This window comes from Heteronotia binoei, chromosome 4, assembly GCF_032191835.1.
Source record: "Heteronotia binoei isolate CCM8104 ecotype False Entrance Well chromosome 4, APGP_CSIRO_Hbin_v1, whole genome shotgun sequence".
NCBI lineage: Eukaryota > Metazoa > Chordata > Lepidosauria > Squamata > Gekkonidae > Heteronotia > Heteronotia binoei.
Window position 1 is genome coordinate 69750850 of NC_083226.1, and position 17770 is coordinate 69768619.

General features: G+C 42.5%; 1 protein-coding gene across 1 annotated transcript in view; it reads right to left on the reverse strand.

Annotated features, from left to right (window-relative positions):
* Positions 1–17770, reverse strand: part of LOC132570621 (guanine nucleotide-binding protein G(q) subunit alpha) — a 232842-nt gene that overhangs the window by 152770 nt on the left and 62302 nt on the right. The window contains exon 2 of the mRNA XM_060237486.1: positions 377–561. Coding sequence (XP_060093469.1) covers positions 377–561 — 185 coding nt within the window. The remainder of the gene's footprint in view (positions 1–376; positions 562–17770) is intronic.

Here is a 17770-nt window from a genome sequence, read left to right on the forward strand (position 1 = left end):
CCCTCATACTCATGGGTCTTGCTTGCAGAGGCCTGATTCTCTGTGAGGTAATAAAACTGTGACTGAGATATTCCAAATTAGGCTACAGGCAGGGTAGGGGCTTAAATGACTGAATGGTCCTCCATATAAAGAGATTTCCTGCACACTGTTATGGCAGAGAAAAGGAAAGCTCAGAACGTTTCACCCTCAACACCATTTTTCTATATGAAGGAGCCTCTTTTATGTTATGACCTCTTTGCAACATAAACATTTTCTTACTCAGAACTCTAAGAAGCAGATGCATGAATTTGAAGTCATCCAATGAATCTTCCAGAACCGTGGGGGAACCACTTAAATGAGGGAAAATTCTGCTGCATATCTAAAACAGAAAGCTCACCTTATTATGTTCATACATATATGGAATTCTGAGTGTATCCATAGCTCTGATCATAGACTGCATTGCTGTGAATATATTCTGATACACCAGCTTTGTGAACCCTCTTTTGTCTTCATCAGAATATCCTGATCCATGGATGATCCTCATCTGTTTAATAAATGTGCTTTTACCACTTTCTCCCGTACCTGCAAAACATTAAAAGGTGGATTTATGTATTAAACAAACTTATATTCTACTCCCTCTCCCCCAAACAGGACTCGGAGCGGCTAACAGCATATAAAATACACCAATAAAACAATACAAAGAGACAATAAATAATGTTTAAAATATGAAATAGTTAAAAATCTATCCCCATTAAAATCCATCCACTATCAAGCAAGGTAGGATGCCTGGATGGTGAAGACATAGCTGAGGTATACCAGCTGCCTGGTGGATCCCAATCACCCAAAGGGGAGGGATGGTGACTCAGTGGCAGAGCATCTGCTTGGTAAGCAGAAGGTCCCAGGTTCAATCCCTGGCATCTCCAAAAAAGGGTCCAGGCAAATAGGGGTGAAAAACCTCAGCTTGAGACCCTGGAGAGCCGCTGCCCATCTGAGTAGACAATACTGACTTTGATGGTCCAAGGGTCTGATTCAGTATAAGGCAGCTTTATATGTTCATATGTCACCTGAAACAGACCAGCCTTGCATGTCCTTTGGAACGTAGGGAGGTCCTGCAAAGCATGCACCTCTTCAGGCAGCTGGTTCCACAGGATCGGGGCTACTACTGAGAAGGCCTGTGCCCTTGTTGACACAAGGTGGGCAGTTCGTGGACCAGGGACATTCAATAAGTTCCAAGATCAAGATTGAAGAAGACGAGGAGGATCATGCCAAGAAAGGCAGTCCCAAAGGTATGAGGGTCTTGGGCTGATTAGGGTTTTATAAGTACCAACACTGGAAACTAATTGGGAGCGAGTGCTGCTGCCACAGGATAGGTGTTGTATGAGCTGACCAGGATACTCCATCCTGGACCACTTGCAGCTGGCAGCTCCGTCCTGGACCACTTGCAGCTTCCGAAGCATCTTCAAAGGTAGCCCTGCACAGAGTGTGTTATAGTACTCCAGTCTTAAGGTGACTACTGGTGAGGCAAGGTCCTCCCATGACAGATAGAGAGCCAGTTGGTGAGCCCAACACAGAAGGTATAACACAGTCTTTTTCAGTAAGGACACTTGTTTGTCCATGGAGAGCAAAGAATCAAGCCATACTTCCAAATTCCTCACTGTGTCAAGTGTAGAAAGATGGACCTCATCAAGGGTTGGAAGAAGTGACCAGCCCAGTGGTTGCAGCTTCCCCAGCCACATAATCTGTCTTAGATAGGTTTAGCTTCATCCAACTCTCATTAAACCATAATATTCACAGAAAATGTAGGTGTTGCACAGGTTCATTTAAACCTTTTGCTTTTATATTTAAGCTGGGTTTAAGTAGTAATTCATCTCTAGCAACTATTCTATATTATGCTCCAACCTTTATATGGGTGAGATCTCAGTGAACCAAGAGAACGACAGTGCACAATACCAGTTGCTAAGGAAAGCGCTCACAATGAATGTCCTGCTGCTGCATTCTAGGTAAGTTTACATGCAATATCTACAAACTGCCTTTGAGCAGAGGCAATCAAATTAGCTTACTTCAGAACTTTTCACATAGTGTGTGATGGACAGAGAGACAAAGAGAGAAAGCAAATATATTTACAGTCACTTAAAACTATTTTCCTATGGTTTTTTTCTTCCACATGGGCAAAGAATAAAAATGCAGCAACCTGCACTCTTGTGTTCCATTATGGATGCTGTCCTGCACACTGTTCCTATGTCAATCTAAATCTGCCTGTTAAAACACATTCTTAAAAAGCTAAACATCCCATTTTCTTCCTGATCTATGGTGCCGTTGTCCTGTACCCTAAACAGGCAGCCCTTAAGAATGCAGGCAGAATTGTGTTCTATTGGCTATCATCCAACAGGCTGAACAGCACAGGTATCTTATCTAGTTTGATTACAAGTAATTAAGGCAGTCACTCGCAGAGACCTTTGAGAAGGATGATGAATGGTAGGAACTGCTGGTGCAAATCTTGAGTTTGCCACTATCAGAAATTAATCAGGACAATGGGTAATTTCATAACCTAGTTTATCTGGAGTGAAGTTTAGGAAGGAGGTACAATTGAGGGAATGCCAAATAAAACAAAAAATGTCTTCTCTCACTGGCAGAAGATTATAACAGAAATAGACAGAAGACTTTAAAAGGGAGAGAGCCCCAGAGCTTTGGTACCATGACTAAGAAGTTCCACTCTCAGGCTGTCACTTGGCTAAATTCAGAAAACAAAAGCAACCCAAAGCAGGGTCTCCAAAGATGACAATAGTTGGGCAGGTTCATAAGGGATTAGGCAGTCCTTCAGATAGGTTGGTTCCAAATCAATACAGGGCTTTGAAGGTAAAGACCAGCACCTTGAATTATGCCCAGAAACAACCTAGAAGCCACTGTAGATGGGCCAAGACTGGAGTGATATGGTCTCTGCAACCCACTCCAGTTAGCACTCTGGCTATAGCATTGTGTACCAACTGAAATTTCTGAACACTTTTCAATGTAGAGCGCTATAACCATTTAATGCAATGGCCGCCTATTGCCCGCCTTTTTCCGTGACTGAACAAGGACGTATAATGACATTAGTCACTTCGGGGGTCCTGTTGATAGCTAATGAGGGGATCACTGCTGAATAGATGTCTCTCCCAAAGACTCAGGCACCGAAGATCGAAACAATCAACCACAGTACTTTATTTACAGATAGGCTTGAACTGGGGGTGATGGGATGTTTATACAGAGGATAGTTTGTGTCTTCTTATGAATAACAGTTTATATACAGGCTGTAGTCTTGACACCTTCAGTAGGGCACTGAGGTTTTTTCAGGGTTCACAGTCCTTTTATTATTCCCTTCTCCAAAACTTTACTCAGGCTGGCCTTTTGGGCTTTATGTGCCTGGTCCCTGGAGGCATCTGGTGTGACAGCCCCCAGCTCTCCTAACTCCCTCAGACCCGCGGCTCTCCCTCCGCCACCTTGTAAGTTCTTAGGAGCAGTGTAAAATATGTCTGTGACCACTATTGTCTTCCACCTTGACAGTCTCTTGTCACCCTCCTCTTTCTCTGAGGGCACCCACGACCAAGAGATATGCCCTCCACAGCCACCTGGCTGATTTCACCAAGCCGACCGAGAGCTTCCCTCCCCACGAAGTCTCCTTCACAGCACTCTGTCTCCAATTCCCCGTTTTTGACCGTTTTCTGACAGTTAACCCCCCATTCCAGACTTGAGAGTTCTGAGTGCACCTGGCCCCCACCCTCGGGTCACATGACTCAGTGCTCTTTGAGTCCTCAGCTACTACTTTAACCCTTTGATTCCGTCACAAGCGCACTCTAGTAATCTACTGTAGATGTAACCATGGCATGCACTGCAGTGGTCAGAATATTTTTATCCAGCAAACAGGCTAACCAGGTGAAGTTTGTCAACATTTCAACATCTTCTAGAAGATCTAGAATGACCACTCTATTAGTCATGTGGATGACCTGCTCAAACCCTACTGGTAAGGCCTTTGCTACCTAACTCAATTGCCTTCCAGATTTAGTAAACCACCTTGCAACTCAGTGAGAAAAGCAAGCTTATAAAAGAAGTTAATAATAACAACCACACAAAGAAGGCATTTATATACACTTTTTTCCTGTGCTAATGCAACACATTTTATATGTTTAAACAAAGACCAGCTGTCAAAATCTGTTGAAACTTGGGAAGTATGACATGTGTGTTCTGGTCGAGAGAAAGAGATTGAGTTTCTAGATGCTCTCAATGACTGTGCTATGGAGCAGATGCTCTCTGAACCTACCAGGGGTGGGGCAATCCTGGATTTGGTCCTAAGTAATGCCCAAGACTTGGTGAGAGATGTAAAAGTGATCGCACCTCTTGGGAGCAGTGACCATAACGTTATTGATTTCACCATTTGTATAAATAGAGAGTTGCCCCAAAAGACCAGCACAATCACGTTTAACTTTAAAAAGGGTAAATTCTCTGAGATGAGGAGGCATGTGAAGAGGAAACGGAAAGGAAAGGTAAATACAGTCAAAACCCTTGGGGAAGCTTGGAGGCTATTTAAAACTACTATCCTAGAAGCTCAGATAAAATATATACCAAAATTTAGGAAAGGTACACACAAGAGAAGGCCTGCATGGTTAATAAACAAAGTAATGGAAACTGTAAAAAGTAAGAAGGACTCCTTTAAGCGGTGGAAAGCTAGTCCAAGCAAGATTAATAAAAGGGAACAAAGGCTGTGGCAAATCAAATGCAAGACTGTGACAGGCAGGCAAAAAGGGACTATGAGGAGCATATTGCAAAAAACATAAAGACCAACAATAAAAATTTCTTCAAATATATTAGAAGCAGGAAACCAGCCAGGGAGGCAGTGGGGCCCTTGGATGACCAAGGGGTAAAAGGATTACTGAAGGAGGATAGGGAAATGGCTGAGAAGCCGAATGCATTTTTTGCCTCCGTCTTCACTGTGGAAGATGAGAAGTGTTTGCCAGCTCCAGAACCACTTATTTTGGAAGGGGTGTTGAAATACCTGAGTCAGATTGAAGTGACAAGAGAGGTGGTCCTACAACTGATAGACAAATTAAAAACTAATAAGTCACCAGGTCCGGATGGCATACATCCAAGATTTCTGAAAAAACTCAAAGTTGAATTTGTGGATCTTCTGACAAAAATATGTAATCTTTCATTGAAATCTGCCTCCTCAGGACTGGAAGGTAGCAAATGTCACCTGCCTTCTCAGGACTGGAAGGTAGCAAATGTCACCCCCATCTTTAAAAAGGGTTCCAGAGGAGATCTGGGAAACTACAGGCCAGTCAGTCTGACTTCAATACCGGGAAAGTTGGTAGAAATCATTATCAAGGACAGAATGAGTAGGCACATTGATGAACACGAGTTATTGAGGAAGACTCAGCGTGGGTTCTGTAAGGGAAGATCTTGCCTCACTAACCAGTTACATTTCTTTGAGGGGGTGAACAAACATGTGGACAAAGGAGACCCGATAGATATTGTTTACCTTGACTTCCAGAAAGCTTTTGAAAAAGTTCCTCATCAAAGGCTCCTTAGTAAGCTCGAGAGTCATGGAGTAAAAGGACAGTAAAAAGCCACTGTCGCTGCCCCACCCAAGTGCCCGGTGCTTCCCCAATAGAAGTTCACTGGGAAGGTGGAGGAATTTCCTGCATTCCTGGCACAGTGCAAACTGTATATTGAATTACGTGCCAGAGATTTCCCCAACGAAAAGACCAAGGTAAGTTTGATTGTCAGCCTCTTAAAGGGGCAGGCAGCTAAATGGGCTACTCCCTTGCTTCTACCCCATCACCCCTGCTGACTGACTACCAGGGCTTTCTGGATCATATGGCAGTAGCCTTTGCTAACCCCCAGCAAGCAGCCACCGCCAATCAGAAGATCCAGACCCTGAAGCAGGGTAGGGACTCAGTTTCCCAGTACTCCACCGATTTCAAGCTTCTATCTCAAGACCTGGTCTGAAATGAGGCTGACCTCATGGACCAGTATACGGAGGGGCTGGCTGATGAAGTCCTTGACAAGCTGGCATGAGTAGACCGACCGGCCACACTGCAAGGCCTAATCATGCTGTGTCTCCGCATCGATGGCTGCCTGGAAAGCCGCTGCCAAGTGCCAAGCAGCACCTGTCCCTCTCAGCTGCCCTGCCACCTAGCGACGGTGACAACCCCCATGCACACCAGTCCCGAGACTGATGACCCTGAGCCCATGCAACTCGGGGCTGCGCAGTCGCGGCTCACCCCCGAGGAAAAAGCACGGCGCCGCTCACAGAATCTCTGCCTATACTGAGGAGGGGCGGGGCACTTCTCCGGCTGCCCTGCCAAGTGCCCCCAGTCCAGTACCGTGCCACCACCACCAGTAAAAGACCAGCCCCAAGTCTGAGTGGACCCCCCGACTTGGGGCACCTACCCCCTTTCAGTTTAGGGACTCCAAAAGCAGTGAGAGCGTTGTCTCCAGATATCTAACTATAATAACTAGCAAAAAATACTAGCAAAGAAAACACTTGAACAGTAACCATTTGCAAAAAACATTATGGACCAGTAATACAGAAGATAAAACGGACCACAGGAAAGTTAAGAAGGTGAGTGAAAAACAACAGCAATACTATACAGTAAAGATAGATGATGATGATACAGGGTGAGGCAAGATGTCGTCTTGTCCTCTGGGGAGAAGGACCCCTCATGGTAAGTACCAACGGTCCATTCTCCCTCAGAGGCCATCTGAATGGGACGTACTAGAGCAGTGTCCCTGAGATGGGTGGATTATCATCATCTTCACTTGGATTTAGAACGCGTTGAAGCAACTTTCTTCCGAAGGCTGTATCAGCTGATGCCATAGAGTGAATCTTGTAATGACGGATGAAGGTGGAGATGGATGACCAGGTGGCTGCTCTGCAGACCTCTTCCACCGACGCATGGTTGATGAGTGCCACATTTGTAGAAGCACTGTGGAGAGAATGAGCTGTAATGCCCTGAGGAACTGGCAGGTTAGATGATTTATAAGATTCTATGATACACACCTTCAGAGTGAAGCTGATGGCCTTTTTTTTACCTTCCTCAGTGGGGCAAGACTGCGCTTGACTGAATAAGGGACCGTCAGGGACATTTCCCTTCGCTCCATGATTGCCTGCTGGTAAGGTCTGCAGAAAAACTGCAATGGTCTGGAATGGAGGTGGGCCCACTGCATCATGTCCAGGCAAGAGACCATCAGACCTAAAAGCTTGGCTAGCAGTGCCAGAGCAGAAAACTGGCTGTTGAGAACTGAAGTGACGATTTCCCTGATACTGTGGGCCTTGGCTAGAGGTAGTGACAGTGAGCAGCTCACAGATTCTATTATTGCCCCAGATGTTAGATGCACTGGGTGGGGCAGAGAGCGCTTTTGGCCATGTTCACCAGAAAACCGTGAGATTGTAGACACTGAATAGTTTTCTCTATATCCTGGTAGCATTTGGACGTTGCGAGAATGGATCAGTAGATCATCTAGATACGGATGTACATGTACACCCTGTCTCTGAGGTGTACAATTGGGATGACCAGCAATTTGGAAAATACCCCTGGAGAAGTCAACAGGTTGAAGGGCAGCTTCCGATATTGGAAATGCAGACCTTCCAAGTGAAGCGTGGGAATCTCCTGTGAGGAGGGTGTATTGGTACATGTAGGTACACTTCGGTCAAGTCTATGGAAGTGAGAAACTCTCCTTTCTTAAGAGCGTTCATGATGAAACTCAGGGTCTCCATGCGGAAATGACAAAGCTTTATGAACTTGTTCAAGAATTTGAAGTCTAAGATTGCTCTCGAGTCCCCGTTCCTCTTGGGCACTGTGAAAAGAAAAAAATAGATGCCCTGACCTTGTTCCACGAGAGGAACTGGCTCGATGGCCCACATAGATAAGAGATGATGAAGAGCTTTGTGGGTGATGATTCGCTTGTTTCTTGATTTCTTGCTGGCAGAGACCTTACAAATCTGTTGGGTTGGATTTGAACTCAATGGGAGTACCCGTGGGAAATTATTTCCAAAGCCCAAGTGTCTGCATGAGAGGCTACCCAGGATGGATGGAAGTGTAGAAGCTGGACCAACATCGGAATGTGATCATAGTCAGGCCTGTTTTCATTTGGAGTTGCGCTCCTGTTTTTCAGACTTGGAGAAGGAGCTCTTATTGTGCCTGTTCCCAAAGGAGGGTCTCTTCAAAGAAGTTCGGGAGGCATCCCAATTGGATCTTTTGTTGTCAGGTCAAAACTTGTCCAATTAATGTTGCAAGTGAAAGGAATAGGTGCCTCGTCTTTCTGGTTTGCGAATAGATTCTGGCATGGTTTTCTTCTTTTCCCTTGTTTCTACCAAAATCTTGTCCAGTGACTCCCAAAACAGCTTTTCCCCATCAAAGGAATAAGTCGATAGTAACAACTTGGACAGAAGATCAGCCTGCCACGCCCTAAGCCAAAGCAGTCATCTGGCAACTGTGTTAGAAGCAATAGCTCTGGATGCAAAGGAAATAATGTCCAATGTGGAATCTCCTGTGGAAGACGCCTTTAGAATGCGGGTGGCGCCCTCCAGTAGCCTGCGATTATCTTCACGGATCAACTGGATCAGTTTGCAAAGCCACACTATAGTCGTCCTGGAAACCAGAGATGCGCAGGAGGAAGCTCTGACAGCCATAGCTACTGCTTCGTGTACCCTCTTGAGAGACACCTGTTTTCTTGTATAGAGCGTCCTTGATGTTTCCATGACCATCCTCGGAGAGGAGGCCAGAAGTTTGAATGGCTGCTACCAGAGCTTCTACTGCAGGAACCTGTAACACTCAGTGGTATAATTAGACAAGACATACAGCTTTTTGGCTAAATGGGGAAACTGTTTGTAAGTAGCAGGCTTTTCCCACTCTGCCCCTTAACTGGCGTTCAAAGAACTCTGGAAAAGGGAATTCATTCTCAGGTGACTTATCCCTGGGAAGAAATTCTGAATTGCCATTGGTTCTAGATCTAAACTTTTTGGAACCTGTCAGCTTGGGCTCTTCCTCTGAGGGAAGATCGCAAATTTCAAGGGCTACCAAGGTTTTAGAGAGTAAATACTGATAAACATTGACTTTAAAAAAACCGAGTGACTTGTTCCGGGAACTTGACCTCCTCTTCCTCATCACCTAAGAAATATTCGCCCTCTTCCCTATCTTCCTCTATGGATCCCTCTGGGATTAGGATCCTCATTAAAGTTCTGTCTCTCCCCATGTGTATTATTAGCTATGTGGGATGCTTTAGTGGGCCAAGCAGGAAGAGTCTGAGAGGAAAGCGCTCATGGAAAAACCGGGGATAGGGAAACCTACTTGCGAGTGAAACTGTTCCATCCCCTCCTGCGTAGCTAGTGTCATTTTCTGAAAAAATTCAGGCAGGAAGGTTTTGGATCCTGTGTTTGCATTATTCACGCTGCTGGAGAAGGTTCAACCACTGCCAAGTAGAGCCCAGAAGAGAGACCGTTGCCCTGTAATCCTGCCACGCCAGAGTTGAAAGGCGGGAAGGAGATGGTGTCGGGGGCTGAAGCCCCAAAATGGCTGCCACGACTCACTGCCATGCTCCCCCAAGACGCGTGCTCTTCCAGTAAGTGGTGCCACTTGCCTCTGGCTGCCGTGTCTTCTGAGAGTTGCCCCTGAATGGCATGATCATGCCTGTAAGGCAAGTCGGCCCTGCCACTGCTGTTTGCTATGGCCATGTCTGCGGCGTGCGAATCCTGTTTGTCCTCTGAAAGAAATCCGTCATGCTGACTGGCCTCCATATCCTTTTTTCCCCCCAGTAGCTCAGCCTTCCATCAAAGAAGGGAGAAGGGGGCGGGGGAAGAGCCAGAAGAAGCTGAAGACAAACAAACAGGAAAGCAAGGAAAGTTTTGGGGTTTTTTTAAAGGATGTAAGAATGGAAGGAGAAGTTTAGAAAAATGTAGAAGAAAAAAGGTAAGGAATATCCTTAAGCCTAGCTGTCTAGCTGCTCTCCCTTCAGAGGCAGGAACTAAACTGAAGAGGCGGGTTGTCCCGAAGGTGCCAAAAGAAAGGAGAAAAAAGTTTTCCTGCCTCCCTGAAGGATCATGGGAACAACCCATTCAGATGTCCTCTGCCTCTGAGGCAGAATGTGTCATTTTCTGTTTCCTTCCTGCAACCATTTAGAAAAGCTTGCATTATAGGAAGCTGCTTTCAATAACACTCTACATATTTGTATTAGGAAGTAAAGAACCACACACTTGAGTACCTCAAGAAATATAACATATTTGCCATCTGAACCAGGTAACTTGCAATTTTTAAATTATTGGTTCAGTTTAGAACTCTGTTTCACTTAGCATTTAAAATGGCCTATCTGAGGGAGGTAATGAGTACTTGTACAACACTTTGTACAGTTTAGATCAACTAAAAAAATAATAATTTACCTGACTTTCCCTGTAAATTATCTTCTTTTGATAACTGTTTTATACCTCCGTGGTAAAAACTCATTAACACAACACAAAATTAACTTGCAGAACTTTTTAACCACAGTTCTCTGTGTGCTGTGGTGGTGATCATTAGCGTGATTCTAAAATATTCTTAAATCAACCAACAGTAGATAACCATAACAGCAAAAAATAAAAGCCTCCATGTATAGAAGAATGTATCTGTGCACACCATATGCAAGGAGACAACAATAATGGAGGGAAATCTCTGTAATATGCTTGTGAACTTCAAAGAGGTAAAAATTGGAAAGCAATTGGTTTTCAGCAATCCTTGAAGGTCTCTACTTATAACATAGGACAAGAATTGCTCTGATATAACTCCAAATAGCCACTCTGCTGACACATGAAGTAGAGATTGCTGTCATGTATATAAATGAGGAATAGGAGTACCTGCACAAATGTACTGCCAAAATGAAACCACAAGAAAATATTAGATAATTATATGACAGCATCTGATTTTAAAGTGATCTTAATTTCACAAAAGGCCACAACAAAAATATCTGAAAACTTTCCAAGAATGCAATTAGGATGTGGCTACTGCTAGCAAATCAATCTTTTAAGCCTTTCCACATTACAATTTTAAAATTATTTTGGAAGAATATTACATGAAGAAAAGTGCTATAAAAGATGAATACATGACATAACCCACCGAAGTAAACTCCAGGGAATGAAACAAGAGCAACTTACCAACAGGGTCTGTGCAGAAGAATTTCACAGCTGACAGTCCTTTTGGCTACTAACAGGCAATATCAGATACCAATCACTTAAAGCTACTATATATTGTAATAAAATTCCTGACATACAACCATTAGTTTGAAATACCTGTCATTGGTTTTAAATGCTTAAGTCCAGCAAATACTTCAGTGTTCACAATGAAATCTTACAGAAGCATTAATAAGTTTATTTTAAAAATTATAGAACTATGCCTTCTAAGTTGCTGGTGGCAAATTATAAAAAGAGACTAATATATATTTTATTGCATGGACTTTATTCACGGTATTTGTGTTACACAGAACCTAAAATGTAACAGCTTTAATGACAGCCATGGCTACTTCCTGTTCATCTTCCTCCAATTCCAACCTCTCTAGTCCTGTCACCAAATGACCTCTTCATAACAAACTGACACTCTTGCTTTCTAACACCCCCTTCCCCTAAAAGCTGGCAGCCAGCAAGTGCTAAAACCAGCTGAACATGCAGAGCTATTTAAACCATCCCTGACACTACTCTATATGTCTGTAGTGTGGAGGGGAAAGAGACAATGCAGAAGTTACAAATCAGCACCCCAGGCTTTTAAGTAATCTTCACTGATCTGAAGTTGTGAGACAGACCATGAATTACTGAAAAAATACAACTTTTTTTTTTGCCCTAATGTCATGATCTTTTACAAAGTGAATAAGATGCTACCATTAGAAATAGCTGCCATTTCCACCAGATGCTAGCTGAAAAGTATTAAAATGTTTAAGTAATGGAAGTTCAGTTATCTAAGTCCTTTCGATTCTATTTATATTCTAACACAGCAGTAAATTCTGAGACTTATGTGACCTTTCCTCCAATCCTAAACTCTGTATCCAAATCTCTCAGGACAGTGACTAAGCCTGCACTGGCAAAAGTCGCAGTAACATATCCCACAGATTTGCCAGTGTAACCTGGAGATATACTAGTGTATTACAGAGGAATAGCAGCATCAAAACCTGCTGGCGCCACACTGGTGCCATGCCAGTGAAATCCTGGTGCTGCAGTAAAACCGGGCAGCATCAAGGACGAATCATAGACATAGAGGGGATTAAGCTTCTCCATTCCAATGTATGGCCCTGATGCCTGTGCAGTGTATATTTATAAATTCTTATATCTGAAATACTTAAGAACCAGAGATAGTTTAAAATGTTGGCTTTAAAACTTACCTGAAGAAACTCATTATGTGACAGCATTATTGCAGCAACTAAGTGTTTCCTTAAAGTGCAGTCTTATTAACATGAACTGCTGAAATCAACTGCGAAAATTTTATAATAGTGGCATTCAATGAGTTCTCTTTTTAAGAAAGAAATGAAAATGACTGAAAAGATTGTGTGTGTATACTTAAGGATGTATCTCACAATACAGGCAATACATTGGTAGCCTGGTGTCTGATTACAGTTAGCCATTCCCTTCACAAACCACATATTTATTATAGATAATAATATCAATTAAGCAAAGTATTTCCAAGGAATACCCTTCATGAGTATATAAGATGAGAATTTGCATAAAACCCAAAGAATAAAAATGTTACGCACCGATGCATATTCTCAGTTGCGTATCTAGAACTGCTTAACATCATTTTTCTAAACAATTTTTTTTAACTGTATGGATCAGAACCCTAATATACCAGATGACAGAAATGCTCTTGCATCTGGTCCTGCGTCTGGTAAAATCAGATATCAATCATATTCAGAACTGTCCTGTATTAGTTACATTAAATACAACTGATCCTCTCTTGAAGAACAGGGATATAAGATTGTCTACTCTCTAGGATAAATTACTGCAATAAATTTCTCTTGAAGATAATTAATCTGATGCAAAATGCCACACCCTGCAACCTGTCTGGGGAGGAAGACAGAATCACATTTCATTAATATTATGGCAACAGAATCAACTGCTTATCTGCTTCCAGTCGAAATGCAAAGACTGTTTTTTGACATTTTAAACTCTTCACAGTTTGGAGGTTGTATATCAAAACAACGTGTCTCCATTTATTTTACTTATACACAGGACCACATTATTACTTCTATGGGCCCAAGGCACTTTTGCCTTTGTGGGCCTCTTCCCACCACAATAATATCAATGTTAAAAATTATTTTTGCTATAACTTTTCATTTTATTTTTCTTCTGTTTTAGGCAAAATGTAATAGATTTTTGTGGGCCCTAAAATTTCATTTTTTTTTCTGATGTGAGAAAAAAAATTAAAACATTTTCTTTAACTCTAAAAGTTTATTTTTTTCTGATTTTAAAAGAAATTAAAACATTTTCATGGGTCCCTAAAAGTGCCTACAGTGTCTAATGGATAATTTGGCCTGCTTATACACCGCTAAAATTAGCAGATTGGAAAAATTAGGGCCTTTTCAAACTACAACATCGGCATTAGGTACTGGATCAGGTTTGGTAGTATGTATTCTTGTTAGACCTTATTTAGGCAAACATTTGGGTGCTTAGCTAGTAAAACTGATCAAATGCTGAAGGGTTTGAACTTCTGATGTTTTCATTGTTGATTTTATTGCTAACTATAGACAGACCCCATTGGTACAGCCAAGGGGCTTAAACAAGGCTGCCTCCTGACCCCTCTTCTTTTTAATTTTTATATCAATGATCTGGTAGCATACATAAATAAATCAGATCACCATCCTCCAAAATTAGGAAACAAACATGTTGGAATTCTCCTTTACACAGAGGATGCCATCCTCTTGTCAAGAACACCCACAGGTCTAAGAGCGCTGAAAGCCTTTGTTCATTTCTGCCAGTCCAACAAGTTGGAGGTAAATCATTCTAAAACTAAAGTAATGGTGTTTGCCAAGAGAACACTGAGACCTCACAACTGGTTTTTAGACAATATCCCAATACAGCAAGTTAAAAGCTCTAGGTACCTGGGGGCTATGTTCCAGGCAAACAATTCAAGAAGGCATAATAAGGATGCCATTAGTTTAAAGGCCAAAAGCAATGCAGGGCAATCCAGAAATGTTATTGGAAGAAGGGGGGGTGGGGTGGGTAAATGCGTGATAGCAGCCCTCGAACTGTTCAAGGCAAAAACAGTCAGTTTACATTTGGTGCCCCTTTTAATATCACCGCAACCCCCCAAAAATTGGAAACTGTCCAAGCAAAATTTTAGAGATCAATTCTGCAGACTCCTCACAGCATTCCAAATACTCTTATTAGAATTGAATTGGGCATGGTCCCAGTAGAGGCAAGGCTCTGGATATTGACCATCCAATACCGGCTGAAACTCATTTTTTATCCCAAAGGGCTAACAGGCTTAATCCTTCAAGGTATTATAGAGCCTCCATGGCTGAAAGCAATAAAGACTTCCCTTTTATAGCCTCTCAAGTCGATACCTTAGCAACCTGGCATATGATAAGGCAAGAGTGACGGTGGCACAATGGATATTAGATATGGCCAGACAAACAGATTTAAATAACTCACAAAAATGGTGCACCTTTATAGAACCATTTCATAGGTTATCTCCCATGCCATATTTGTTTCACCTAGAAAACCATGAATACAGAAGAATATTCTCCCTTATGAGGTGGGACACCCTCCCTTCTGCAGTTACAGAGGGTAAATACAGGAAAATCCCCTATGAATGCCCTTGCTGTAATGATGGCATAGAGTCATTAGTCCATGTCTTTTATGATTGCAAAGTGTACAGTAAGCACAGGGAATCCCTCCTGCCTTCCATGATTACTCCCCCTACTAGCAGTCAAAAAATATGCCAACTTAAAAGAACTCCTGGAGGGCAAATATCTTGCAGTTACTCTTAAAATAGCTAAATTTGGTTGGTGCACCTTTAGGACGAGAAAATTACTAGTAGCTTAAAATGCTGGAGTATGTTTGTTAGATCTGGATGTTCTTGGTATATTTCTAAATGTTTCTACTGATGGATAGCATATGGCACCTATTAGCATTATTGGATAAAAATGAGGCACTCAGGCTACAGAGCATGACGAGCTATTTAAGGCTTCATTCAATACAGAAACTCCCATTGTTTATTGAAGTCAAAAACATTAGTATCCCCCACTTTATTCTAGAATGAAAAAAAGGAAAAGATAAACTGAAGTGCTGTGAAAAAATATGAACACTATAGGAAACCCATGCCTTTTGAAATCTCTGTTGTAAAGAGATGCAACTCTTGCTTTGTATGAAGCTTTAATATAACCCCTTGAAGGGCTCAGAATCTCCTGCTCTCTTCACAAGGATCTGGCTTACTCATGTTCCTACTTACCTGAGTAGAGTACTTTTCTACTGATGATTGAGGATAAGTAAGTATTGTACCCCATCTAGCTGAATACTCAAGGGGGAGGGACTGATTAATACCAGCTCAAAATAATAGAATATACAAGAGTATTTTAAGCACATATACAGAAATAGAAAAGAATCAAAGAACCCACACAAGTACAAAAAATTAAATACAAGTTAACTTCAAGAATGTCCAATCACTAATTGGTTCAGCTCATATCCTACTTATGTTATGGTTAAAGTTAGTCCCTTGTGCAAGGTAAAAGTAGTCCCGTGTGCAAGCACCTGTCATTTCCGACTCGGGGGTGATGTCGCATCACGACATTTTCATGGCAGACTTTTTACAGGTGGTTTGCCACTGCCTTCCCCAGTCATCTACACTTTACCCTCAGTAAGCTGGGTACTCAATTTTACCGACCTCAGAAGGATGGAAGGCTGAGTCAACCATGAGCCAACTACCTGAACCCATCTTCCGCCGGGATCAAACTCAGGTCATAAGCAGAGCTTGGACTGCAATGCTGCAGCTTACCACTCTGCGCCACGGGGCCCCTTCCAAGTTATGACTATTGGAGTAGAATATTCAGTGCTTTGTTTGTGACTGAACAGACTGAGCATTTTCAATTCTGGAAAAAGAGATGACAGCATATAGATTTATAGAATCAGAGTTCGAAGGGACTTTCAGAGTCATTTATTCCAAACCCCTGCACAATACAGGAAATTCACAAACCTCCCACACAAACATATATCCCCAGTGACCCCCTCCATTGCACAGAAGATAGCAAAAATCTGCAGGATCCCTTGCCAAACTGGCCTGGAGAAAAATTGCTGACTGACCCCAAAGTGGCAATCAGCATTTCCCTGGGCATGTAAGGAAGGGCCACAAGAACTAAGCACTGATGCAACCCTTCCTGCCCTCCTTCTCATGATCTGCCTAATTCACAGAATCAGCATTGCTGTCAGATGGACATCTAGCTTCTGTTTAAAAACCTCCAAATAAGGAGAGCCCACCACCTCCTGAGAAAGCCTGATCCACTGAGAAATGCTGTCAGGAAGTTCTTCCTGATGTTTAGCCAAAAACTCATTTGATTTAATTTCAACTGATTGGTTCTGGTTCAACCTTCTGGGGAAACAGAAAAAAATTCTGCACCATCATCTCTATACTTGAAGACTGTGATCATATCACCTCTCAGTCCTCTCCTCTCCTGGCTACGCATGCCCAGCTCCTTCACCCTGTCCTCATAGGACTTGGTCTCCAGATTCACCATCTTTGTTGCCCTCCTCTAGACATGGTCCAGCTTGTCTACATCCTTCTTAAATTGCAGTGCCCAAAACTGATCACAAAACTCTAAGAGAGGTCTAACCAGAGCAGAGAAAAACAATACCATCATTTCACGTGCTCTGGACCCTATACTTCTGTTGATACAGCCCAAAATTGCATTTGCCTTTTTAACCACCGCATCACACTGCTGACTCATATTCAGTGTATGGTCCTCTAAGACCCTTAGATCCTTTTTGCACATACTACTTTTACTAGAAATGCTTGGGTCTACTCTTTTGATGGGGGAATTAGCAAGAGAAAGACCATAGGTAGAGCTATTTTTGAAGTGGGTTCTCTCACCAATAATACAAAGGTCCAGAATCAGAAAGAAGACTCCAGATTTAATATGTTTAAAATGAATATGTGTAGAAATAGAATCACACTCAAGGCATTCAAAAATACACACAATCAAGAGACATTTGGAGCTTGTTACAGAGGTGATACTTACCTGTCCAGAAATCAGTATAGAGAAAAACAGAGATGGGAACATGCACGACCAGCAAGGTCTTCAAAGCAGCCCAATTAAATAGAGTAACAGGGCACAAACTGCATATGGCACCCCAGAGAATGCATGAAGGGGCCAAATTTGCTCTCATGTGTTATACTGTTTGGAGAGGTAGTTCTTCCTCCAGGAATATGATCGAGTTAATGATCGTTGATGGGCTTTTCTGGGTGTTTTCAGAATGGATTCCTGGTTTGAAACAAAAGGTGGGAATGGGTTCCTGATGGGTGCCAGGAAGAGCCATAGTGGTTTAATGTTTGAAATTAATATTACCTCGATACTCTGGAGAGAAAGCAGGAAGGAAAGGGGGTTTGTGCAATGGGTTTGCACATCAGCACAGAAATACACAAAAGGGTGCTTGGGTGTGGTAAGGAGACATAAAAGATGAGCCAACAGTTGTTAGCCAGAGCTTAAGAAATTTAGATATGTACCTGGTAGAATCCATTGTATTGAATATTCCATTGCCAAGTGGGGCAGATGCAGACTAGAAATAGCCTCAAGGATTCCTGTATGTAATCTTAGA